Source organism: Equus caballus, chromosome 23, assembly GCF_041296265.1.
Source record: "Equus caballus isolate H_3958 breed thoroughbred chromosome 23, TB-T2T, whole genome shotgun sequence".
Lineage (NCBI taxonomy): Eukaryota > Metazoa > Chordata > Mammalia > Perissodactyla > Equidae > Equus > Equus caballus.
In genome coordinates, this window is record NC_091706.1 from 32453412 (window position 1) to 32480207 (window position 26796).

At 40.1% G+C, this 26796-nt stretch overlaps 1 protein-coding gene across 3 annotated transcripts in view; it reads left to right on the plus strand.

Annotated features, from left to right (window-relative positions):
- Positions 1-26796, plus strand: part of CEMIP2 (cell migration inducing hyaluronidase 2) — a 71740-nt gene that overhangs the window by 42470 nt on the left and 2474 nt on the right. For all 3 annotated transcript variants that reach the window (XM_005604960.4, XM_005604959.4, XM_070248913.1), the window contains exons 13-22: positions 611-742; positions 1855-1890; positions 3120-3275; positions 5506-5683; positions 8176-8391; positions 11946-12154; positions 14976-15158; positions 17414-17633; positions 20343-20441; positions 23804-23958. In XM_005604960.4, the coding sequence (XP_005605017.2) occupies positions 611-742; positions 1855-1890; positions 3120-3275; positions 5506-5683; positions 8176-8391; positions 11946-12154; positions 14976-15158; positions 17414-17633; positions 20343-20441; positions 23804-23958 (1584 nt within the window). The remainder of the gene's footprint in view (positions 1-610; positions 743-1854; positions 1891-3119; positions 3276-5505; positions 5684-8175; positions 8392-11945; positions 12155-14975; positions 15159-17413; positions 17634-20342; positions 20442-23803; positions 23959-26796) is intronic.

The following is a 26796-nucleotide window of genomic DNA, read 5'->3' on the forward strand; positions in this document are numbered from 1 at the left end:
GGTCCTTGTAAGTATTTTAGAAGGAAGAGAAAGAAAAGGTAAAATTTAGTCTTCATAATTAACAAGTCAATGAAATACAATCTATTTTAAATTTAGACATTTTTAAGCTATTGTATCCAGTTTTATCTCTATATCTGAAACATTTCACCAGCACACAACTCAAACAATACTCCAGGTCACATACATGTATGTTGAAATATGTGATTGATATATTCAGTAAGTTTGTATTAGTATCATACAGCTGAAGAATTTATGAAAATGTGCCAGATTTCCTGGTCTGAGGGCTTTTGTTTGTCTTCTGGTTTTTCTTTTTGAAATGGTCTTAGTGCCTAGAATGTTCTGCAGTGCCCATTCTATAAGTTGATTTAAAAAAAATAACTAAGATATGAAAGCAATTCTCTGGAAACCTGTGTAAATAAATGTAATTTGTTTTTCAATATTTGAAATACAAATAATTAAATGTGTCTTAAGATTTTTGTTTTGTTTTGGTTTTGGTCAAATTGAAATCCTGCTTTTTGACACTTAAGCTTACAATTGTAAGTAGCTGATTTTTATTACTTTATTACTTTCTTTAGAAGTCCTGTGTTTTTTGTTTTTTTTCAACCTCAAGGTTTCGGCCCCATCAGGATGCAGACCCTGAAAAGCCACGTGCTGCTGCTGTAATTGACAGGCTCATTGCTTTTAAAAATAATGACAACGGAGCGTGGGTCAGAGGGGGAGACATTGTTGTTCAGAATTCAGCGTAGGTATTCTCTACAAGTTATTATCTGATGACGCTGTTGGATTTATTTTTTAAGGCTACTTTTAAAAACCCAGTAGACTGAAAGTACAGTGGTGGTTTCTGGAATCCTGTTATTATTACTAATAGGCAGGACAAGCTCTGAGGAAGTCTGCTAGTGTTAACAGACTGCAAATGTTTGGAATCGTCTCATTCTGCTGCTTTTATTGGAACTGAACTTGTCTGGTGACATGAGAGGTTTTTGATGAGATTGAACAGAAACTGGGAATGTAACTTTCTATAACAAACATGGTCTATGTCAGAGAGCTAAATAAAGATTTTGGAACTACCTGGAGTTTTTCTCCTTCCTCTTGGAAGCTCAGAATTTTTTTGATGCTCTTCCACTGCCATTCAAAACAAAAGTTGTGAATTCTGCCTTAATAAGTCTGTTGACTTATGTCTTAACATGACTCGAGGCAGTAAGCATCTCACCTCTTTTCCATTTATATAATTTTGGGAAAAGTCTGATGTATGTTCAGCTAAGATTAGGTGTTCTCAAGTCTAGAAAAGCGTTTTTTTCTGGCTGACACTGACATCAGCTTCTTGGCATTTTACCATCATCTCCGACTTTTACTGTGCAAAAAAACTGATATTGTATTACATTTATAAAAGTAGCTTGGGTATTAATGTTGAAGAGTTTTTATGAGAATACCATGATCTAATGGTTTTTTAAATAATTAGGAAAATAATAATTATAGCTAACATTTCAGTGCTGCTTAGTAGATGCCTGGCACTAAATGGTTAAAATTAATTAGTATGTTTAATGCTCTCAAGTATCCTGTGAGGAACATTATATTATTATTTCAACTAATAGGTGAGAAAACTGAGGGAGAGACAGGTTGAGTGACTTGCCCAAGGTCACACAGCTGGTAATTGGCCAAGCCGAGATACAAACCAGGGGCCTTCGCTGTGGAGTCTGTGCTTTTAGTTACTGAGAAGTGAAACTTATTTTGTGCTCTCGGAGAGTAAACATTGTTAGAACCTCCTGGATTTCGTGAGAGTTAAATACTGAGAGAATTCTCTTCTTACCTGATGTGATAAATTAGAATGTTCCCTCATTCTCTTTTCTCTTACAGATTTGCAGATAATGGAATAGGACTGACCTTTGCGAGGTTTGTAGTTACTTTAAAAATACTTATCTGATTATTTAAAGCTGTAAGATAAAATAACCCTTGATATTTTTTTTGTCTGCATAACACAGGAAAGTTATATCATTTATCAGCATTAAAAAATATTCATACCACTTCCTGATACCACTAGAGGGCCAAAAATACATTTTTATTGATTAATTGAGTTCATACCAAAGTAGTGGGTTAGTATAACTAGAATTCCACGGAAGGGTAGGCCCATCATATTTTTTCCTTGGAAGAAAACACTTGAGCTTTAAACTAAGGTCTTAAAAAGTAGAGGAGTACAGAAGAAGGGAGTAAAAATTGAGAGCAGATCAAATATTTTCTTTTCTTTTGGCACCTGGGCTAACAACCGTTGCCAATCTTCTTTTTTTTTTTTTTCCTGCTTTATCTCCCCAAACCCCACCTGTATGCAGTTGTATATCTTAGTTGCATGTCCTTCTAGTTGTGGGATGTGGGACGCTGCCTCAACGTGGCCTGAGAAGCGGTGCCATGTCCGCGCCCAGGATCCGAACCCTGGGTCGCCGCAGTGGAGCACGCGAACTTAACCACTCAGCCACAGAGGCGGCCCCTAAATATTTTCTTTTTTAGAAGCTGGTCTAATTTTGCAATGGTCTTTAAGAACTGAATTTTATTTATTTATTTTTTTTGCTGAGGAAGATTTGCCCTGAGCTAATATCTGTGCCAGTCTGCCTCTATTTTATATGTGGGTCACTGCCACAGCATGGCTGACAAGTGGTATAGGTCTGTGCCCTGGATCCGAACCTGTGAACCCTAGGCTGCCAAAGCAGAGCACCCCCAACTTAACCAGTCAGCCACGTGGCTGGCCACAAGCACTGAACTTTTTATGTTATATATTTTTCTCCAGATGACAGTTATTCTTGTTACTATATTGAACACACTTGTCCTCTAATTGTTGTTTTTAGGGGAAGTTCATTCTCCCCATTTGCAGTATTGTTGCCTGAGACTAAAACAGTTGTTGGTGCTAAATTAAATTTCATTTTTTTCTTTCTAATTTGCAAACCACATGTTAATCTATAAGAGGCATATTCACAGTTTCGAAGCACCTTTTAATGACTTGGTACTACCTGTTATGCAAAGCTCCTGGCTGCTTTGAATTTTCAGTTTTTTAAGTTGTAGCTTGCCTTCATTGGAGGAGCAGTTTAAATTTTCTAGAGATGTGTGGTTAAGGATTATTCTCATTTTAACAGTGATGGAAGCTTCCCAAGTGATGAAGGTTCCAGCCAGGAGGTATCTGAATCTCTCTTTGTTGGGGAGAGCAGGAATTACGGCTTTCAGGGTGGTCAGAACAAGTACGTAGGCACTGGAGGAATAGACCAGAAGCCTCGGACGCTACCCAGGAACCGGTGAGCACTACCTTAGCAGTAGAGTATTAAATTTAAATGATACATGGAAACCTAACCCTTGTGGAAGTTTCTATAATAATCCTGGATGGATTGGTTTCCATTGTGACACTTTTCCCACGTTGTCTTATTACTATTATTATTATTATTACTATTGTATGTGTCATCCTCTAGAATTCTGGAACGTTAATTCTTAAACACTTCATGGATTTCATTATCAGTTTTATAACAAAAGAACATAGCTTGTTTCTCATTCCTTCTACAAGGCCTTATATAAGCTGGTGATGATTTTTTTACTTTCTTGAGCCACAGAAAGTTGCCAAACCATAAACTATGACATTAGGTCAGTTCTCCCTCAAGTTTTGATGTTGGTTTTCAGAAATAGCCACTGGAAAAAGGATATTACCTATTGAAAACAGTCCTAGAAAATAAGAGTTGATAAATGCCAAAACCGACTCAAAACCTAACCACAGCTGTAGAACAAACAGTGTTTTAGATGTTGAAGGGGTTTGGGGGTAGACGTTGGCATGTTTTCTGCCAAAAGAATCGCAGTCATTAAAACAGAAATGCACTAGAAAGATTCTTCAGAGTATTTAGGGAACTATTAACTAATGAATCCATACCTCAGCTCTGAGACTCGGTTTGGGCTTGTCCTCATTTTACTTGTGAGGAAACCAGGTAGAGAAATATTAGTGTTCTAGGGGCCTTATATCAGAGCTGCTGTCAGAGTTCGTCAAGCATCAATTCCCTTGAAGTTGTATGCTATATCTGGACATGGGGCTAGGACAGGTCAGGGGAATGGGGCAAACAGGCCATTAGCCTTGCGGGACAGGGGTGACGGTTGAGGGAAGGGCTTTACTAGCTTCTGGCAAAGAGTTACCCCTGCTTAGCTCCTCTCCCCCCTGCTTGTCGTTAGGAAATGTTGAGCGTCATTGTGTGCTACGCACTCTGTCGATCTCTTCTGAGACCATGGAAGCCACTAGGAGGGAACTTCCTGGTTATGATGTATCAGGCCCTGTTCTAAAACCCTTTATTATTCATTCAGTCCTCACGAAGTCCGATGATGTAGGTACTGTCATCCTCTAGCTTTATAAATGAGTAGCAGAAGTAGGATTCAAACCCTGTTAGTTTGGCTTCAATGCTGTGCTCTTAACCATTGGGCTATTGCTGCCTCTTCTAATACATAGGTTAGGGGGGAAAAAAACTATATTGGTTGGGTTATGGGCTATAGTATGATGGCGGCCAATTCAAGTCCTTTCTTTTTATTTTATATTGGCTCCCAGTTTTATTGCAAGATGCTTGCTGCTTCTTTGCTAAGGAGGATTTTCCAAAACAAAGATTCCTCATTGGCCAATGGATCCAGTTTTTATTTTACTGTATCTTTACAACCTTTTCTATGAGAGAGAACCATTTTGGGATATATCCTTAGACATACATCAAGATGCATACGTTTTTAACCAGGCTGTTTGATTTTCTCGCTAGCATATATGCTTTGATTATAAAACACTGCCAAGTTGTGAACTAGTTAGTTGCTATAGAAATTCTCTGCAATGCCATTAAAGAGTTTAATAGGGGAGAAGTCTGAGGGGTCCAGATTGTTATGGGTTTTGTCCATTAATTATGGTTAATGATATATGATTAGTAGATGAAGGAGTTTGTCTTTGAACAGAAAGGAGGAAAATGAATAAGGTGCATTTCTCAATCTAGCCAGCCCTTTGACATAGTAAGCCTTGAGGACTTATCCTTTTATACTTTTGAGTATATCATTTCACCTCATTACTATCATTTAGTGGCTTGAAAGGAAGTTCTCTGTTTAAGCACAGATTTGTCTTTTGTTCTCATGCTAGAGACTTTGGAACCAAAATTAAAGTATATAGGTTACCAAATAAAAGGTCTTAACTGAGTTGATTCAAGGAAGCAAAAGTCACCTCTTCAGAGAGGCCTCCATTGTATCCAAAATAGCATCTCTCTCCTCTGCAATCGGTTGTATTACTGCGTCTTATGGTCTCCATAGAACTTATTATCTGAAATTATCCTTTGCTTTTCTTGTTGCCTTTCCTGCTACAGCATGTGTTTCGTTTGATCAGGGATCTTGTCTTGGTTACCACTATTTCCTAGAATTGTGCTTAGTGCGTATGGGTTATGCAACAGTATTTATAAAACAAATATGTGAGTGAAGCGCTGTTAAGGGGATGGGCCCATGTGCATTAAACAAAATCTTGTATTTCAACAGGACTTTCCCAATTAGAGGCTTTCAGATTTATGATGGGCCCATTCATCTCACCAAGTGCACTTTCAAGAAATATGTGCCAACTCCAGATCGGTATACCAGTGCCGTTGGCTTCCTCATGAAGAATTCCTGGCAGATAACCCCCAGGAACAACATCTCCCTTGTGAAGTTTGGTCCACATGTAAGTCTGTTCTTATGGTTCCTCCAGAGTGACTATGGCGGGAGAAGGAGGGCTAGCACATTCTCAAAGACAAAACAAAAACACAAGGGAGTCATACTGAGTATGAGTGGGAGGAGCAGTACATGCAAAGGCAGCTCGTGATTCCGTGTACTCTGTCCCGGTGAGCTCAAGGTGAAAACAGGAGTCCCATGTGACCTGGGGTATTTTTGATATTCAAATGATAGCTTGAAGGGAAAATGACTTAAAGGGACAGCACGGGGATGGAGATTGTAGAGTTTCATAAGAACAAGAAGACATGATTTTGGGAAATTCAGTGTCATAATCCATGAAGAGATTTGTGTTCTGCCTCTTAGTTCACTTATCTGGGGCATATTCTTCTGGGTCACTAGAGGATAAAAGGTTTGGAAAGAAGAGCAATACTGTGGTGGTATAAAAAAAATGGGGTTATTTCTGATATAAATTATTGGAAGGTTTTTAGGAAGATTGCAAAGAATACTTAGAAATAATTGTTTACAGTGCAGTAGCCTACAGAAATAGTTTTCATAGTGGTTTCACCAGTCCCCCTTTACCCTGAATACACGGGACAATCTGATCACATCCGCCCAGCCTCCTCCCATCTTGCCGGTTCCAAGGTGACAGTGGCATAGAGAGACTGAGGCTCCGACCGTCTCGCTCCCTCCTCTCGCAGGCAGCCACAACTGGAAAGTGGCTCATAGTTCTCTCATTCATGTCCACAGGCAAACTCTGTGGTTGCCCAATTTAAAATAGGACTTGGGATAGTTTACCAAAGACTCTATCTGGTTTTCTAGACTAGCTGAGGCATGGAGCAGAGGTGCAAAGGGGGATGGCAGCTTGGTTGGCTGCTTCTCTTTCAGGTCACATGACTCCAGGGAAGCGGAAGAGCCGTACTATACATAGCTTCCCATGTGAATGAATAGGGCAGGTCTCAGATCAGTGGTTCAGCAGGAGGCTGGCTGTTTGCATACCACTCACAAGGACCTCCTCAAGCAGAGAGTTTAGTGACCACAGATGTGGGCATACTGAGGCAGTTTGTTAGATGTTGCATGTGTTGTAGAATTCTAGAATTCTTTTTTTTATGCTTTTTGGTGAGGAAGATTGGCCCGGAGCTAAAATCCATTGCCAATCTTTCTCTTGTCCCCCCCGCCCCCGCCCAAAGCCCCAGTGCATAGTTGGATATCCTAGTTGTAGGTCATTCTAGTTTTTCTATGTGGGATGCCGCCATAGCATGGCTTGATAAGTGGTGCATAGGTCTGTGCCCAGGATCCAAACCGGCAAACCCTGGGCCGCCGAAACAGTGTGCACAAACTTAACCACTCAGCTATGGGGCCAGCCCAAGAATTCTAGAATTCTAACAGCCTAAGGGAATCGTCAGCCTGGACTTGTGTATGGTTGCGATGCTCTGGGAACAGTTCATAAAGGGACAGTTTGCCAAATGTGTTCCACCCAAAAAGGTGGAAAATAGGCCCTAAACTTCTCTTAGATTTAAACACAGGAGGTACAGGGGAGAAGAGAAGAAAGCCTAGAACTAAGAATCTAGAGCCACTTGTCCCGGTCATCACCGATTTCACGTTGAGTTGCTTATCATTTACATGTCCAGTTGATTTTCGAACATCCCAAGGTGGTGAGTGCATACGAGCGTTTTAGAGGTGGATCTGCGTGGCTTGAATGACATTAGTAAATTTACCGTTAATAAGAAGCAGCAAAAGACAGTAAAACACGTTACCTGCAGCCGGCTTTGTGGCTGTGTACTTTGTGTTCAATAAAGCCTGTATATTAACTCTACTTGACGTGAAAATCACTGAGTTGCGCTTGGTCTGTGTTGAGGAGAGAGAAGGTAACTTTCACTTTTCAGCAGATTCTAATGAGTCCGGTGGTCACTCAGCCACACTGAGGCGACACTTAGACTGTGTTTCAGTTTTGAACTCTGCTTATTTTTTAGTGAGGGAAGTCATGATGAAATAACTATAACATTTGGAATGAAATAAAATGTGTAGCTCTTAAGATAGAACTAATAATGGATCTTTATTTACTTGAGATAATTTGCATAGAGGGAAACGTGTAGATCTTAAGTGTACAGTTTATAATTTTTAACCAATATGTGTGACTGCATCGTTCCCCTTTCCACGACTGTTCTGATTTCTCTTACCACAGACTAGTTTTTTTCTGGAGAGCAGGTAGTAATTTTTAAGTGGAAACAAAGGGAAATACTAAAGATGAATTTTAACATTTGCTGCTTGAACTGCACAAGGCTTTGGGAATTTTTTCTCCTGGAGCATATCATAATTAATTGAAAACTTTGATTGATTGGGTGCTGTGGTGACAACTGTGAACCGTAACTCAGAACTGCCTGAAGATGAAAGCGCTAATGGATTTGTAATGTAATGGATATGCAGTTGGATCCGTGCAGAGGATGCTGGGTAAGATGGCAGGAGCCCTCATTTTGCGATGTCCTTGTTTTTCACTGCTGTCAGGTCTCTCTGAATGTCTTCTTTGGAAAGCCCGGCCCCTGGTTTGAAGATTGTGAGCTGGATGGTGATAAGAACTCCATATTCCATGATGTTGATGGCTCTGTGACAGGCTACAAGGATGCTTACGTGGGAAGAATGGACAACTACCTGATCCGCCATCCAAGCTGTGTCAACATGACCAAATGGAACGCAGTGATCTGCAGTGGGAACTATGCCCAGGTAGGCCAGAAGGCAGTCTGATGCCCGACTCCTTGCACCTCCTGACGGCGCTGTTTCTCTGAGGAGAAGTCTTCAGCTCTTCAGTATGATTGAGACTTTCCAAAGCATGGTTTTTCTTTAGGAAAAAAAAAATTCATTAGGAATCATGGACTCATAGAATTTTATGCAAAACTCCCCCACTCCAGACCAGTTTAACAAGTGGAAGAGTGGGTCAAAAGAGGTGAGATGATGTACCCTTGTTTAAATATGGTTTGCATATAGTTGGGGTGAGAACCCCTATTTCCTGAGTCTTAGGCCTGGTTTTCTTGCCACAGTACAGCTTTGTCCCCTGAGAGTTTTCTTCTTTGCTTTCAGGGTCATTATCTCTATTGAATCAGGGGATCTGCCTTTTGAGGCAAAATATCAATAGGTCACGTGGAAAGTGAGATGTTCCCAGAGACAGAGCTAGGAACTGGAAATGACTGGACAAGGAAAGAATCTAAGGAAGTTCTTCAAATTATGATATAATATCTATGAAAATATGAAGGGGATGATATAGATCGGGAAACACCTCTTTGAAAACATTAAGCCAGTGCGTGTTTATTAGCTCGATGCCCAGTCTAAGTGGATGGACTAATTTGGGAGGTAGATGTTAAGAGCACAGATGCTGGAGCCAGACCACCTGGGTTTGAATCCTGGCTTCATTATTTCCTTCCATATGAGTTGGGTGAGTTAACTACTCTGTGCCTGTGCACAATGAGGATAACACTAGTTCCTCTGTACGAGGCTGTTGTGAAGATAGAATGCGTGAATATACGTAAAGCATTCAGCTTGTGGCCTGGCCCATAGTGAAGTGCTTGCTGCAATTAGTATCATTTGAGGAGCAGGATTCTAAGTTGCAAAGATGATTTTAATAGTGATATTTGGATGGATGGAGGAGATTACAGAACAGAAGTACCAGTTGTGCAGAGTTTTGAAGGGGGCAAAATTTTGTTTCCTTATTTGAGACAATTAAATGGTAGGATTTAATAGTAGACCTCAAGGGAGATGAAGGAACAAAGGAAAAGGATAATTAGAGCACGGAGAGGAGAACTGGGGGAAGAGCGGGGGTCTTCCAAGGGGCTTGGGCTCTGACAGTCCCAAAGGCAGGAAAGGCTTGGTGCTCAATGCTCTTATTTGCAGGGTGGGTTCTTCTGGGCGAGGACAGTTCTGTGATGCAGCCCCTCCGCTGAGCCCTGGCTGCTTTGCCTGTCACGGGTGTGTGCCTGGGCTCCTGCTCTTCAGCTTGTTCAGCCTCTGAGTTGTGTGTGGTTTCTACCCGCTAAGCCTTCTATAGTGGGAGTTCCTTGGAGCGGAATTCCTCACTGCTCCTCTGACTTTGAATCATAACTGCTAAAGAATGTTGATGCTGAGATTAAAAGAAAACAAAAAACAACTTCAAAAAGATTCTTGTCTATAGACAAAACAAAGGGCTTAAGAAGGATACAGATTGCAGAGATTTTCTGGTTTATTTTAATGGAGTATTAACTTCTCTGTTGTGGGATTTCTCATTCCTGTGAGCAAAAAAAAAAAGGTCATACTTAAGTTCTGAGAGGGACAAGGAATGGATGGAGAATTAACTGTAGTAAAATGAAGAAGAAAAAAGGTGGTTTAAAATGCGATTTCTTTTTTCCATTCCTTTTATTCTTAATCAGACTTTGTTCCCTAAAATTAAGTTGACCCAATACCTAGGAAGCTATAGAAATTCTGCAATTAAAACAAAAACAAAGAGCTTGTAGTCCTTTTGTAGCTACAGTTTTAGTTAAATCTCTTGCTAGCCATGTGTATTCAGTGGTGTATGTGTCTTAAAGCTGTGTGTGCTCACTAATGCAAACGTTATCTTTGAAAATTTTATATAAAATTTATATATAGTTAAAATTACTATGTATGTCTGTAAACTCTTTGGATTTCTAATATATGTGAGAATGTGAATCTGATCCTTCTATCTTACAAACTAGAGTAGTAATTCTATTTTTTATATAGCGATGAAGAAAGAAAGAAGTTATCTAATACTTCCCAGGAGCCTCTGGGAATGGCAGGACCATAGGTCAGAAATTTTCTCCTGAGAATTTGGAGTTTGGGCTGGGAGCCCAGATCTGCAGCCATTTGTTATTACTTTGATAATGTACAATACTACAGATAATGTATAACATGTTATCTTAGATAACATATAGTACGCTATAATGTATAATAATACTTAGATAATATATAGTAATATGTAATGTAACTTAGATAATGTCTAATACATTTTTAGGCAAAAGACAAGCGACTGGATCTGAAGATAGAATAATCATCATTTAGCTATTTGTAAATATATTTTAATCGAATGCTCTCTCCTGACCCAGGGATAAAGGTGCTCAGGAAAAAAGGGGGTAACGTAAAGAGAACTCAGGTTACATGTGCCACCTCAGATCCTTCTTGGATTTGGAAGAAGGCAGGAGATAGATGTATATATGTATATACACACACATATATGTATATGTAGCCTATTATATATAACCTATATTTATATGTAACTATATATTATAATAATATATATTTTATTAATTTATATAATTATAGGTTAAATATAAACATTTAAATAAATAATATGTAATATATATTAAACATATATATTTAAATGAAGTAGTCTCAAAATATATATTTCCTGTCTCTTTATTTTAAATCTTTAATTGTCAGTAGAGAAGAGTAGTATATTGAAGTAGTCAAACATGAATGAGAGTTAAGAGATTTTCTGGCTCACAGGATGTGTGATTGTGGAATCAATATGGACAAAACTGTAGAAATGACAGAAACAGAAAAGTAGAGAAGTACTGTGGATTAAATGCAATATTTTGCAAATGTATTAATACTCCTGGGGAATTCTGTTACAGCATACTGATTCGTTTTAGGAAATCATTCTGAGGTTTGTTCTTTGGGGAAGGTTTTGTTTTGGCACAGAAAAGGGCTCAAATGCCACTGGAATAAGTTCAGGACTTCTCAAATTTGTCTTAGGTTAATATGTTTTTCCAGTTTTGCAGAGCACTTTATAACCTTTTTTTTTTTTTTGAGTGGGTGAAAAATGACTTCTTGGGCTGATGTAGGTCATGGAAAATTGAGAGCTGAAGCTCTAAGATATTTAAATTTTCCATCTCTTGTTTTAGAGGAAAGTGTCTCAGATTTGACTAGAGAGTATCAGTTTTCACATTAATTTACCAATATTTTGTACGCGTGTTCTTCAGATTGAGGAATTTCTTTGACAAGCAATATAAGCCACACAAGTTTCATATTCTGATGAATAAGCTGGCCAGTTGTGGTGGAAGAGATGATGAGGATCTTGGCTCGCAGAACGCATGGTCTGTTTTTCCCATTTCAGTTAAAGCAGGCTTCATTGTAAGTGTAGCCTAGGATGAAGTTGGCCCCTGCTCATTTACTCTGGCATAGATCACAGAATCTCTCCTTTGAAAGTACAGACATTTGCGTTTGTGTTGGAAATGTTTATTTAGCTATTTAAATTTTCATTCTCTTCCCTTTAATTCTTAATTATTCTTTTGAAGGTCTACGTGCAGACATGGAGCACTCAGAACCTGACTATGACCATCGCACGAGATGAGTATCCATCCTCCCCTATGGTGCTCCGGGGCATCAACCAGAAGGCCGCCTTTCCACAGTACCAGCCTGTGATCATGCTGGAGAAGGGCTACACCGTCCACTGGAATGGGCCGGCACCCAAGATTGCTTTTCTATACCTCATAAACTTCAACAAGTATGTTTCTATTGCTGTTATTTCAAATAGTTGAGCGAGTGGTAATTTAGTGGAGAAAAATAATAACATATCTACTTTGTAGCAAGGAAAGAATGCCAGTTTCATATACTTCCCTCCTCTTGTATGGAGGCTGTATATTTTATGTTGATGGAATTAAGAGATTATGCAAATTGAATGCTGTCATTTTAAAAGCACTTATTTTTCTCTATGGTCAAGGTATTGTGTGCAGAAAGCCATTTAACAGTACGTTTTAATACAGTCTGTTGAATAGTTTAATTCCCCATTGCTGGGTTGGGAAGAAGTTTTATCTGGTGTTCTGAGTTCTTGGCTACTTGGCAAATGATAAGATTTTTGAGGCCAAGTTTAGACTTGACAGGAGAGAGTGGTGTGATTGATTAGGAATGTCTGCTGTGGGCAAGAGATGGAAGAGTTGTGGCATGAATGCTAGGTATTTACAGCCCCTGCCTGAAACCATCTTTCTGTTCCTTCTTGATTTCTCTGTTGTCTGTCCTTGTAGCACTTTCAATCAAAGACTCTGTTTTTACATTAATTTATTCAAACATTTACTGTGTGGCAGTTCATATAATGATGAATGAGAAAAATACTTTCCCTCTAGGAGTTCACAGTATACAGAGAGAAAAAACTCAAGTAATCAGTAAACTCAAGTAAATTGAAAAGGCTTGTTCACCTGACTGATCATAAAGCTCTGACTTGTCAGAATGATCTTAAAGCACCCAATTGAAACTAACGGATGTGGACATAAGACATGTAGGAATTCAGCTTTAAGTAGGTCACTTCCAAGGATGGGTGAAGATCATGGTGGCTGATGCCCTTATTCTGTGAGAGTTAGGCCTTCAGCACATGCTCTAAACTGAACCATTGCTGTTTTCCTATTACACTTGCTGCTGCTTCTCTGTGCCCTTGCTGGAGAGTCATACCCCCATTTACTAAGTCAACCAAGACAAAAATCCTAAAAGTCCAAAAATCAAGGACTCATCCTTGACTCTTCCTTTTCGCTCATCTCTCCATCCGCTCAGTGATCAAACCCTGCTGGTTCTATCTCCTTAATGTTGTTCACATCTCTCCGCTTCTTTCCACCCCCACCTCTTGTGACTGAGTTCAGGCCATCACCCTCTCTTGGCTGGATCCCTGCAGCAGCCTCCTACTTGGTCTCCCCGCTTCCAATTCTTAGTCCACGTTGTGTCCAGGGTGAGGTTTTTAAAAGCCCCATCCTGTATTATCACTCTCATCAGTGAGCTGCAGAGAAGTCAGTGAAAGAAGCAAATGATTGTCAGAGAGGCCCAAGGAGAACTGTCCAAGAATGAGCAGTAATCCCAAAAGGTACATCTGGCAGGTTACGAATCTGGGACGAGATAGTACAATCAGATGGTATGCAGGGTTCCATAGGTCCCACATGTGACCTTTGAGCAAATACTGAGCAAGTAAAAACGTTTTAAAGTGAAAAGAAGCTGAGCCCAGAAGTTTCAAAGATTCACATGGGCTTGAAGTTCAGTCAAACTTTCCTTGTTTAATTAGTTTAGAAGTTTGTAAAAATTACATCATGGGCAGAGGCAAGAGGAAGAGATGAACAATTTTTTTTTCCAAATTTAATAATTATTATAGAGAGGTCATAGATTGTGTCATAGTGCCGCTTCTGAAAATAACACTTTAGAAGTTATAAAAGCTGTACTTATTCATTAAACAAAATAAGGAAAATACAGAAAAACATAAAGAAAATTGAAATAACCTGTAAGTATCCTAATCAAAGTGAGGCACTATAAATATTTATATAGTATTCTCTCTCCCCACTCTCAAATGTTTTCTGAGCATATAGATACACAAAATCTATTTAACTACTCCCTCCCCTGTGAACATTTAGGTTGTTTTTCTTCTGCCCCTCCACCCCTTTTTTGCAATTATAAATGATACTGTGTAGAACATCTTTTCTTACCCATTTTTGGTCTGCGTTTCTAACTATTCTTTAGTGGAATTACTGGATGAAACCTCTGAACAATTTTAGGGCCTTGTTACATAGTGCTTAAAAATTCTTTAGAATGATTAAAAAGTTCTGGAACTGGATGGTGGTGTTGCACAACCTTATGAATGCACTTAATGCCACTGACCAGTAGTGTTACAAATGGCTAAAGTGGCAAATTTTTTGTTATGTATATTTTTACCACAATTAGAAAAATGCCCAAAAAAGCAAATGATAAGAAAGGGAAAATACTTTTAATGTTTTCCAATAAGTATTTTATACGTAAGGACATTAGGTAAGAAAAAACACTATGGGAATTTGGTAATGTTCATCAAAAGCTTGAAAAATACATATGCCTTTATAACTAGCAGTTTTACCACTAGGTATTTATCCTAATGTAGTAATGAAAGATAAAAATAAATTTATGAAACAAGAAATTCTTTGGAAAGATTTTACCAGTGTCCACTTCCATGATCAGGCTATTGTGTTTCTTCCATCTTAGTAGAGACCCATACCCAACCACCTCGCTTAATTTTATTATCTGCTTGTAGTGTCTAAGTACATTTTACCCAACTTCTATTCTCATTCCCTGAAGTCCTGTGAAACCAAGAAATTTTTGTAAGCCATATTATTGTTGTAAGTATATTGACGAAGAGAAGTTTGCGTAACCTAAAAAGGTAGATGATTTGTTAATATGTCAGAGTTCAAGACTTCCGTTATTAGTGGCTCAATATATAGCAGAAATTGAAAGAGGAGAAAATCCTGGCTAAAATTTACATATGCTGTAATACTCAAAATGTATTGGCTCAAATGTGACTTCACTTTTTTATTGTCTCTCCTTTGTAGGAATGACTGGATTCGGGTTGGCCTCTGCTATCCATCCAACACAAGTTTTCAGGTTACCTTTGGATTTTTTCAGCGGCACAATGGCTCATTATCCAAAATGGAAGAATATGAGCCTGTGCATTCACTGGCAGAGTTGCAGAAGAAGCAGTCTGAGAGGAAATTCTATTTTGACTCTGGCACGGGGTAATTCGGCACAACTAGTGAATGAGAATTATTGCTATTTTTCTTTAATGGTGAAATTACTAGTTCTTCAGCATAGCTAAGAATAGGCTGTGATGTGACGGCTGTTTAGAAAAGCAGCTGATGTGGGGAATTCTCTGCTCATCACTATTAGAGGTTTGGAGGAGAACTAGAATGACTCGTAATTATAGTTGGCAGTAGGAATTGAGTGAAGATGTTTGCCATGTACCTATTAAGGCAATTTAGATGGAGAAATTATCCTTGTCAGTGAAGAACCAGTAGGCCCAATCAAAAATTTAAAAATATTTTCCATAACAACTCTTAAGATGATTATTTATATAATGTAGTTCATATTTCAGTGGAAGCTCATTTCTCTCTTCCTTTAAGGCTATCTCTCAAGTTGACCTTGAATTTTTAAAACTCACTGTATAACCATGGCATATTTGCTCTCAACTTTCTCTAGGCTGCATCTTTCCACTTTTTAATTCTAATCCTGTTCAGCTGGGGTCCTGTTGGCCTTGTCTGCTTTTATCCAGTTACAGTCTCTCAGCCTTTGGGTTATGGTAGGCTCGATCTCCTGTACTCTTCCAGCAAGTAGCATGCTCCTTCAATATCCATTCCTTAAGCTGACATTCCTACTAGATTTCGTAGTCAAGGTACTGTAGAGATACTGATGTAGGTAAGACGCATTTCTTCTGTGAATTCGCAGTCTGTTGAAGGATGTGGGCATGTAAAGCAAGTAATTAGAAAGCAAAAGGTTTAAATGCTATAGGTCCCATAGTGGGATATTCTGTGTGCCTTTGGAGGTAACCCAGAAGTTCAGCCTAGGGTGACCAGAGACATCCCCAGAGGGTGACATTGGGGCTAACTCTTGAGGAATGAGTAGAAGGAAACGGAAAAAGAGATGGGTGAGGTATCCCAAGAACAGTCTAAATAGAAATGCATGGAGGCATGGCAGAACGTGGCATGGCATGTCTGGGAAAGACGGAAGGTCAGCCTCAGGAGAAGGGTGGCAAGTGTAATTGGGAGAATGAGGTTTGAGGTTCAGTCAAGTGCCTTGTTAGCCTTTGAATACGGTGCAACTCATTTGCCCTCCAGGGCACCTCCAGTAGCAGGTGTGATCAGCTTAAATCTTTTCTTATCATATTTCTAATTAGACTTAACCTACTTGGACTTTTATTCTATAAATGACAGAACTTCCACGTTACCAGTTGATTTTCCACAAAAATAAATGGAACACCCAAATTTGTAAGGACAATCTGGTGATCACAAATTAATGATTAAATGTATAACAAGATGGGAAATATTTCTTCGTTTGGATGGTTCTAGAATCCCTCAGCCTTTGAGGTTCTAGTTCTTTTTAATTCTATTCATTTTGATGATTTTAATTATATATCAAAAGGCCCATGCCTAATCAGGTTCCAGTTATTCCTTATGTATAAATGGTAAAATTATTGGATATTGGAACAATACTGATTTTTTCCTCATAATTGCAACTGTGCATGGTTCATTGACCTCATATGAAAATGTGAATTCTTGATCTCCAGTAATCAATCACATTTGATCAAGTCCTTTAGAATCTTGACTTCCTTGGTTTAGGAGGACTAGGTTTGCTGACAGATGTTGGACTGCTGCCTGGAAGTGACTTTTCCATTCATCTTGGCAGTAGGAGGATAGCAGAGTGGGTGGGACTGTTCATTTCACTTGATTTTTGGCCAAAGTACAGACAGAAAGACCCCCGGCCCATCTGCTCTTAGTAAACATCACAGGAATTGATTTGAGACCATGTCTTGGCCTTAGCCAAACAAATCACAGTTGCTGTTTTTATTGGTCCATTTCTGTGCCTTAAACCAAAATGATTTATAAACCAAAAAAAAAAATAAATAATTAAAAAAACACACTAATTCTAAACTCAATACAAGTGTAAAGTTTTCCAAGGAATTTTTCAGCCAAGCCAAATTCCATCCTCCCAAATTACCTATTGAACTAATTCACACCAGAAATCAACTTTGCTATCTTGTGGAACGACTGAATCAGGTTACCAAAATATTTTCTGAAGCAGTATTGCGTTTCACTTAGGGCCCTAGTTGGGTAGAAAGGAAAGAGAAACAACTTTATTAGTTTTGTAATTTATTTTTCTTTTAAGAAGTTACTTTATTGGAGAAATGTCTCTTTGGGCCATGTGTCAATTTGAGGAATTTTTCTAAGTTTTTGAGAGTCAGTCTAACTCCCAGTGGATTGGCTTCTGTTTTATGCAGGTTGCTGTTTTTGTATCTCAAAGCCAAAAGCCACAGGATTGGCCACAGTTACTGTTCATCTCAGGGATGCGAACGAGTCAAGATCCAGGCAACAACAGACTCAAAAGCCATCAGTAACTGCATGGCCAAAGCGTATCCCCAGTATTACAAGAAGCCATCAGCGCTCAAGCGGATGCCATCCATGCTCACGGGACTCTGTCAAGGCTGTGGAACCCAGCAGGTAAACAAGGAAGAAAAGTGGGCTATAGCCAGGGAGGAAAAATCAAAAGATATCTTTGCAATAAGTACATTTTTCTTTGAAACTTCTGTTTTGCCAATTTATAAGTATTGTATGCTCTTCTCCTGAATTTCGGCCCATTCTAGAATGTGATGCTCATAAGAAGCACACCAGTCCAAATTTGTAATAAAAATACCTTCCCCCTGTGATTCGTCAGTTTACCCTGGTTGATTGTGGATTTGTTGGTTGTGGTCTTTTCTGTCTCAGCTGTGATTCTGTTACAATGTTGCTATTGGGTTTACATGTCAGTGATGTCGTGACATGCTGTGTTTTATTGGCAGTGTGAAACTTCTCTACAGAAAATGCAGCTCAGATGGAAGTGGTTTCCTTTTTTTAAGGTGGAAAGCCACTCTTAATTTTGAATATGCGCTATGTTGTTTGCCTGTAATTAAAAGTACAAACAGACCTTGGCTACAAGTGAAATGCTTCTCTTGATAGATTCTTAATTAGATGGTCATCTTCTGGATCATGAGAAAACATGGCAATGAAAGTAAATCCAAAAAATTGAGTGTGGGGTTTCCAAAGGAAGTCAGACTGATTCCAAGTGAAAAAGAAGTGTAGAGTTAATACTGCCCTAATTAACATTTAACCTTTATGCTAACAAATATGGGTCAAGGGAAATGGTTCTCAAAGTATGGTCCCTGGACCAGCAGCATCAGCATCACCTGGGAACTTGTGAGAAATTCGAATTCTTGGGCCCACTCCAGACCTGTTGAATCAGAAACCCCAGGAGTGGGGCCCAGCCATCTGTGGTTTAACAAGCCCCACAAGTGATTCTGACATATGTTCACATTTGAGATACGCTGGGCTAGAGGAGGTCTTGTTTTTTTGGTTTTTTTTGCTGAGGAAGATTTGCCCTAAACTAACATCTGCGGCCAGTCTTCCTCTATTTTTCTGTATGTGGGTTGCTGCCACAGCCTGGCCGCTGATGAGTGGTGTAGGTCCAAACCTGGGCCGCTGAAGCGGAACATGCTGAACTTAACCACTAGGCCACCAGCCAGCCCCTAGAGGACGTTTTCTTTAGAAGCTAGAGTTACCACAGAAATGCATACTGCCTATTAATATGGAGAAAAACCTCTAAATATTTCTTTTCATTTCTTATCATTCTAAGTGACTTGAAAAAACAGAAATTCTTCTTCCACTGTACAAATATTTCATTTCTAATTTTTCTTGTTTCTGTTCATTGAGGGCAGTAAGAGCAGGAAGAGAAAGATGGATGTATGCTTCCTGTCATGGTATAGGATAAGTAGTTTTTCAATGGCTGCTCACTCTCATGGTCTTGGTTTCTCATACCCATGAGCCACCCCTGTTCTCTAGTTCGACTAAAACCAACCAGCAAACAAACTGGGTACATGAAGAGTTTACAGGTCCTTGCCTGTAAGGTTTTGACTGTTAAAGTGACATTTTTAGATAATCTTTGTGGGGAAGTAAATTCTCCAGCCTAATTCTCGAGCCGAATTTGCGAAGAAAGTCCTTCATTACTGAAAAGGCTTTATATAATTTATAATAACAATTCTAATAACCATTGTAATTCATGAAAAGTAATTGAATCATCACTGGAAATATTCTAGGCCTATCTTGTTAAATGGCTCCATGCATGGATGTTTAGCGTTCTTTATTTGTACTGGAAACGTTGATTAGAGTTCATTTTTTGAAAATGTACTGATTACTGACTTTGCGCAGATGCAAATATTTGAAGCATCTGGGAGGAGCATTTTTACATGGAGATTTGAGGGGAAATTTTGTTTGGAATATCAAACACAAACACATGTATGTGAGGAGTAAGTAGGAAAATGCACATGAATTTTTGACCCAAAATCTGAGACTGCAGAAAAAGCGTACGGCTCCTGAATGCTTAGTGTCCCGCTCATTTTCTGTTGTGGTGAAGTTGCTGCCATCGATTTCTAAGGGCTCAGACTTTAAGTGCTAAATTGTGTGAGAATTAAGAGTGCTTTTGAGTGAGAAGAGAGCCCTTAGGAAGGAGGGAGGAAGGGGAATTTGGAGACAGAGTGATCTGGAGGAGTAGAACGAAACAGGGAAGAGCATTCTTGGGGAGGGAACAGCATCTGCAAAGGCAGAGTGGCAGGAAGGCAGAGTGTGGGAAAGTGAGGAAACTGCCCTCCCTGCTGACTGTGATAAAACAGTGGGAGAGCGGGGCTTGAATATCAGGTGTGGCTCAATTTATGGGACCATTTGCAGGTCGGGCAGAGGAATTTAGACCTGGTGATGCACAAGGTACTGAAAGTTTTTAGACAGGCTAGTTCTCATCAGCTATCATTCTTTCCTCAGTCCTGGAGTGACTTCGTGCTAATTCAGGATAACTGGCCTAAAAAGGACCTTTGAAAAGATCTGTGACTGTTTGTGCATGAAATGTTTACAAAGATTCAAATATAAAGCGCATTTATTTAGCCATTTGTAGAATTTATTTTATTAACAAGGTTACAGGTATCGACAACTAATTGTTCCAGAAAATGGGAAACATACGCTTCTCACCTTAAGCCTATATCAAAAGGTGGAATGCCAGCTTATGAAAAAGTGTAAAAGTTTAGGGAAAAAAGCACCAGCTGGCTTTGGTATAATTGAGTTTCTTTTGAGGGCGCCTTTTGGAGGAAGATGCGGTTGACGTAGGTGTGGGACTTCTTCCCTGTCTAGGTGGTGTTCACTAGTGATCCTCATGAGAGCTACCTCCCCGTGCAGTTCCAGTCCCCCAGCAAAGCGGAGCTGCAGCGCGGAGCCCCATCTGTGATCTCTGTGAGTACCATCTGGCGTGGTCACAGCTTTGGCTTCTGGCTTTTTCGTTTCATCCTGGTGACATGAATTATCTCTGGCAACAGTCACTTATTTGCAATCACATTTTGATTGTTGGGGGTGAGCAATGCAATAGAGGTATAAATACCTCCTAAATGTTTGCGTTTTTAAATAAATTATTTATTGACTTTTTTGGTGAGGAAGATTGTCACTGAGCTGACATCTGTGCCCATCTTCCTCTATTTTATGTGGGACGCTGCCACAGCATGGCTTGATGAGTGGTGCATGTCTGCACCCGGGATCCAAATCTGTGACCCCCGGGCTGCCAAAGCAGAACATGCAAACTTAACTACTGTGCCACCAGGCCAACCCCTAAATAAATTATTTTTATTAAAAATTTTTTTTTCCTCAGTAGATTGTGTTTACTGATTACTTGTAGGTCAATGTTAAAATTTGTTCACACTACTTTTCACTCATTAATAGCATTACAGGTGACCTAGATTCTGTAGGAAAAAAGGCATCTTTGGCCAAAAAATAATTGCCATAGGCAATCAATACATAGAAAACTGTGTTTAACCATGGTTGTTGAAGCTTACAAGAACCTCCCCAGTTATTTAAGATATAGGAAATGAAGGTTTTTAAATCTCTTTGGCCTTTATTTTGAGGTTGCCAGGCCCTCATTTCTTTCAGATGAGGAAAGTGAGGATGCAAATGTCTTTTCTAGACGGATTAATGGAGGAACAGAACTGAGTCTCAGCGTCAACACTAGAATTTGCGTTTAGAGCCAGGCTAGCCAGTGGTGAGCAGCTCTTGGCATGTGGCTTTTCCAGAACTAGGTTGACCTGAGTGCCACCACATAACATGCTCTTTGGGTAGCAGGGGTCTAGCCATCCTACTGATACCCAGCCAGGGACTGAGCCTGGTGTCTTATGTGCTCTCTAAGAGCTCAGCTTTTTTTTTTTTTTTTGAGGAAGATTAGCCCTGAGCTAACTACTGCCAATCCTCCTCTTTTTGCTGAGGAAGACTGGCCCTGAGCTAACATCCATGCCCATCTTCCTCTACTTTATATATGGGACGCCTACCACAGCATGGCGTGCCAAGCGGTGCCATGTCTGCACCCAGGATTTGAACCAGTGAACCCCGGGCCGCTGAGAAGCAGAATGTGCAAACTTAACCGCTGCACCACCGGGCTGGCCCTGAGCTCAGCTTTTTTAAGTGGTGGGCAACACAATCACAGATACACATATATGTAGACAAAATTAAATCTTACTCTTTTTTTTCTTTCTCAACTTTTTTACTGTATTAAAATACGTAGAACATAAAATCGCCATCTTAGCCATTTTTAAGTGTGTAGTTCAGTGGCATGAAGTCCATTCATATTGTTGTGCAGTCATCTCCACTCTCCAGCTTGAGAACTTAAATTTGACTTTTTTAGCAACTCTGCATTAGGAATATCCCTACTTGGGGGGGGGGCAGTGAAATGCGAGTTATTAATTGTTTCAGTTGAGTAAGGTTCATAAGCTCTCACGCTCTGCTTGCTCTGTCGTCCACGATAATGTATCGTGCACTTAAAATTGTTGAGAGGCTGGGTCTCATGATGTGTTCTTACCACAGTAAAAAAAAATTAAAAATAAAGAGAATATCCCTGCTTAAATGTAGCTCAAAGATTTCTCCAGCATTTATTTATAGCTATTGCCCTCTGGTAACAAACGTTCAATTTGCAGTGTGTTCACAATGTGATTTTATTGGCATGAAATTGGTTAACTCAGCATCTTCATGCGGTCAGCTGCCTGAAGAGCCCGGTCCCAGGCTGCCAGCTAGGTATCTGATGGGAGTCGGTTGCATAAGGGAAGCAGGTGGGTGCTGAGTGCTCCCTGCTCTGCTAGCTCACTAGATAATTAAAGGAGACATTGTTTTGCCCAAGAAATCTCAGGCAGCCTTGCCCCAGGGTCTGATGACATTGTTAGACTCTATTGCTGCAGGTTGGGTACTTGGGACCCTAGAAAAGTCATAGAATACCGTGTTTTGTCATATTTACCTCCAATATTTTCTCATGCTTTACCTTTGCTTGGACCTGGCAATGCTTTAGTTTTTATGGAAACTTTTGTATTTCCTTTAAGCAACAGGTTTTGGGGGGTTACTTTTCAAGAGGACAGTTTGAGGGTGTTGAGGATCATTGCATATTTAAATATTCAGATTTTTAAAAATAAGAGAATCACTGTTTTTTTGGTGAGGAAGATTGGCCCTGAGCTAACACCTCTGCCAATCGTCCCCTATTTCGTATGGGGGAGGCTGCCACAGCATGGCTTGGTGAGTGGTGTGTTAAGTCGTCCCAGGATCCAAACCTGCCAACTCTGGGCCACGGAAGTAGAGTGTGTGAACTTAACTACCACACCACCAGGCTGGCCCCCGAGAGAATCACTTTTAGTCTTTCCAGATATAAGATGGCACTTTACCTCCAGGCCTTCTAGAATTATTCTCTCTATTAGAGCAGTTTAAACATAGCTTAAAAAGTCCTTTTTATTTCTGTGAGATCAGTAGTGATTAGATATAAAATTTAATTTCCCCAAGCAAGGAAAGTAGCACTGAGAGCATTTCTCCTTTGTTAGCTTTTAGTGTAGTTTATAATTTTACACATTTTAAACAGAAACAGCACCTATGGCTTAAATTCATGTTGAATCATATTTCAGTCCAGTAAGGTTTTTTCCCTTCCTTTTTGGCTGAGGATTTAATGATATTTGGATGTGTCTGGAGTTCATTTTTCTTGAAAAGGTCTCAAACCATTAACTTAAAGAGGACAGCTGGAACTTTCACTTCGCAGTAATTGGACAAAATATAGTAATACCTTGTGGCTTAAATCCTGGTAAAATTACCACTTTTCCATTTTGACTTAAAAGGAGAGATGTATCTGGAACACAGGAGACGAGGCAACCTGGCAATTCTGATATTCCAAACCTAAATCCTAATGGGGGTATAGGTGGCTTGAGGCATGGTATATATATTTTTTCACAACCAATGTGATAATAAGTGAGCTGTCTGAGCTGCAGTGTAGAGGCTGCCACTGATGGCAGAGAAAGCTTTGACCCCGATGAGAGAGCAGTGAAAGTCTTGAACCCAGAGTCCCCCTGCTCAGCTGAGTGCAGTCACCGTGGCTTCCTCAGAGCCTTCCAGTCAGTAAAGACCAGTCGAGGCAAAGTCTCTGAGAACACAGGCACGACTTCAAATGTCGGTGGAGGGAGAGGAAATAGAATATGCAGTTTGAATCCTGCATGGGTTTGGAAGATGAAGAGAAGGGGCTGGAAAGATGAGTCGTCCTGGAAGTACTGAAATGGTGGTGACCGCAGAAGACATTTTTGTATTCTCAGGTCAACGGCACCGACTTTACCTTGCGCAGCGCGGGTGTCCTCCTCCTCATCGTGGACGCTTGCGGCGTTCCCTTCCGGTTGACGGAGAAAAAGATTTTCTCTCTTGCTGATGTCAGTCGCATGGAAGAGTATTTAAAAGCAGGCATCCCTCCAAGGTAGGTGGAGCTTGCTCTGCAGGAGAGACAAGCCATCTTAAAGGTGACATTTGGCCAACTCTGAACTTTGGTTTGTCAGCCTGCCTTGTACTCTGCTGGCATTTAGGACTCTTGAAAGGTGTTCATTCCTTCCATATCGCAGGTTGATGCCTGGGTGGTCTAAGCTGCTTATTGTTGGTAAGCGAGAGCTTGGATGTTAGAAGAGTTTGCAGATGGTTAGAAGGCTCTTAGATAAGGCAGAGAAAAGCTTAATACTTAGGAGCATTACTGTCCCACTTTTTAGTATTAAGTTGATCTACATTGCACCCAACTTAGAAAGCTCGTTACCGTTTTAAAGCAATTTTATAGATGATTTTACTTTTGCAGCCACCTGTCCCACTGAGGAACCCTCAGACAGCCTTGTGCTCTGACACTGGCATATGGAGCATTCACCTGGGTCACTTGGAAGTGACGGAAAAGGAGTAAATTGATTTTCTTTTTAAAAAAAATTGGCACCTGAGCTAACGTGTTGCCAATCTTCTTTTTTTTTTATTCTTCTCCCCAAAGCCCCCCAGTACATAGTTGTATATTCTAGTTGTGAGTGCCTCTGGTTGTGCTGTGTGGGAGGCCACCTCAGCATGGCTTGATGAATGGTGCTATGTCCATGCCCAGGATCTGAATTGGTGAAACCTCTGGGCTGCTGAAGTGGAGTGCTCAAACTTAACCACTCGGCCATGGGCCCCGCCCCAGGAGTAAACCAGTTTTTAAGTGGAAAAGTATGTGGTTTCTTGCTCTCTTTTTATTTTTGGTGAGGAGGATTGGCCCTGAGCTAACATCTGCTGCCAATCCTCCTCTTTTTGCTGAGGAAGCTTGGCCCTGAGCTAACATCTGGGCCCGTCTTCCTCTATTTTATATGTGGGATACCTACCACAGCATGGCTTCACAAGTGGTGCATCGGTCTGCACCTGGGATCTGAACTGGCGAACCCTGGGCTGCTGAAGTGGAGCACGCCAACTTAACTCCCTACACCACTGGGTGGCCCCTGGTTTCTCTTTTAAGAGCCCTTGTCTGATTAGTTTTTCTTTGTTAGTCTCTGAAGAAAGGTGCACAGGAGAGAAACCTTTCTTTTTTAGCGTTGGTCAGACCCTGCTTGGAGGCAAGGAGATGAATTCAGGCTCCTTTCCACCCCTTCAGCTTTGTTGCAGATATTATTTACAGGCCGTCTTCATTTAGTGAAGCCGTTAAGGGAGGGACTTAAGCTACTGAGGGAGCAAAGGCTGTCTAGCTTTTGAATCATCTTCAGTTGATTTGATGACTTATGCTCTTTACACATTACAGGACCAGATCTCAATAAGTCCCATAAAATCATTGGATTATTTGAATGTAATAGTCAGTGTATATATGTCTTCTGGTTTAAGACACTTGTAGGGAATTCCTTTCCAAGGCCTCAGTTTTCTTTAAGGATTTAAAGGTTTTTTCCTAATGTTTAAAACACGTGCACTCAGTCCACCTGAAACAATCCAGGAGATAAATTTCACCACAAATATTTAGGGTGACACAGCAGGCCTGCAAGATGTCCTGTAGATTTAAGAGTTAAGAGCAACTTATTACAAAGCCACAAGGTTGTTTCTAGAAAGGGGACTCAAGGAAGGCTTTCGAGGTGCTGGTAGTGGTCTGTTTCTTGATCTGGGTGCTGGTTATACAAGTATGTTTAGTTTGCAAAAATTTCCCATGCTGTACACTTAGGAATACTATTCTATGTGTATGTTGCATCTTAACAAAATGTTAAGAAGTTATGGTGCAACTGGCAGTGACTTCTACGGAGACTGTACACATGTGGGGGTGCGGGTGGGCGAGGGGCGACCTGTAGGTGGTCTCATGGGACAATCCGAGCAGTGTGACCCATTGAAGAAGGTCAGGCCTGCAGGGTTGCTATGGTCAGACTTCTCCTCTGGCTCTGAATTGAATCACGATTGCTTTAGAAAGACTTCAACCAAGAACCCACACCAACCTGAGACTTAGGAATCTCAATAAGAAATGTCAAGATGCACATTAAGAAAGTAAACACTCCACTAAGGGATATACAGCAAGAGTTGAATAAAAGGAGAGACATTCCCTGTTTCGGGATGGAAAAATTAACATTGTAAAGATGTTATTCTACCTAAATTAAAATGTAAATGGATCACATTTCCGTTAGTGTCCCAATAGGTTACTTTTCTGCTGTACTTGACAGTTGATACTGAAGTTCATCTGGAAGAATAAATGTAGGAGAGTAATAAAATATTTTTAAACAAATGATAATAATATAAGGGTCTATTTTATCACATAATTAAAATAAACTATGAAGCCACAGTAATTAAGCCGGCATAGTATTCTAAGGAGGAGAGAGAGAAAATCCAGACAGATCTGAGTATGTGTTGATATACTGCATAATGAAGATGGCCATTGCAACTAAACCATGGGGGAGCAGATTTTATTTCCTTCCTTTTTTTCCTATTTGATAAATAAATAATAGGACATAAATAGGTAAATAGAGCATCAGAAACAAGCAAAACCCACCTCCCCGTTACAATAGTTGAATCCAGAAAAGAGCTGTGTCCCGAGCCATCCACTAGCTCAGCTGACCTACATGACTTGTTGTCCCTACATTTAGAGACCCCTTGTAATAGCAGCATAGGTTCTGGGTGGGGCGGGGAAGTGGAGATTTGTAACAGCAGGAGTGAAAAAGCATGTGGGTCATTTTTGGGTTTTTTTTTTGAGTTGTGCTTTTATCTATTGTTTCTATACTGTATTCAGTTTAGAAGGATGCTCAGTAAATACCTGCTTAATTACTGAAATTTGCACTGATTTTCTAACTTT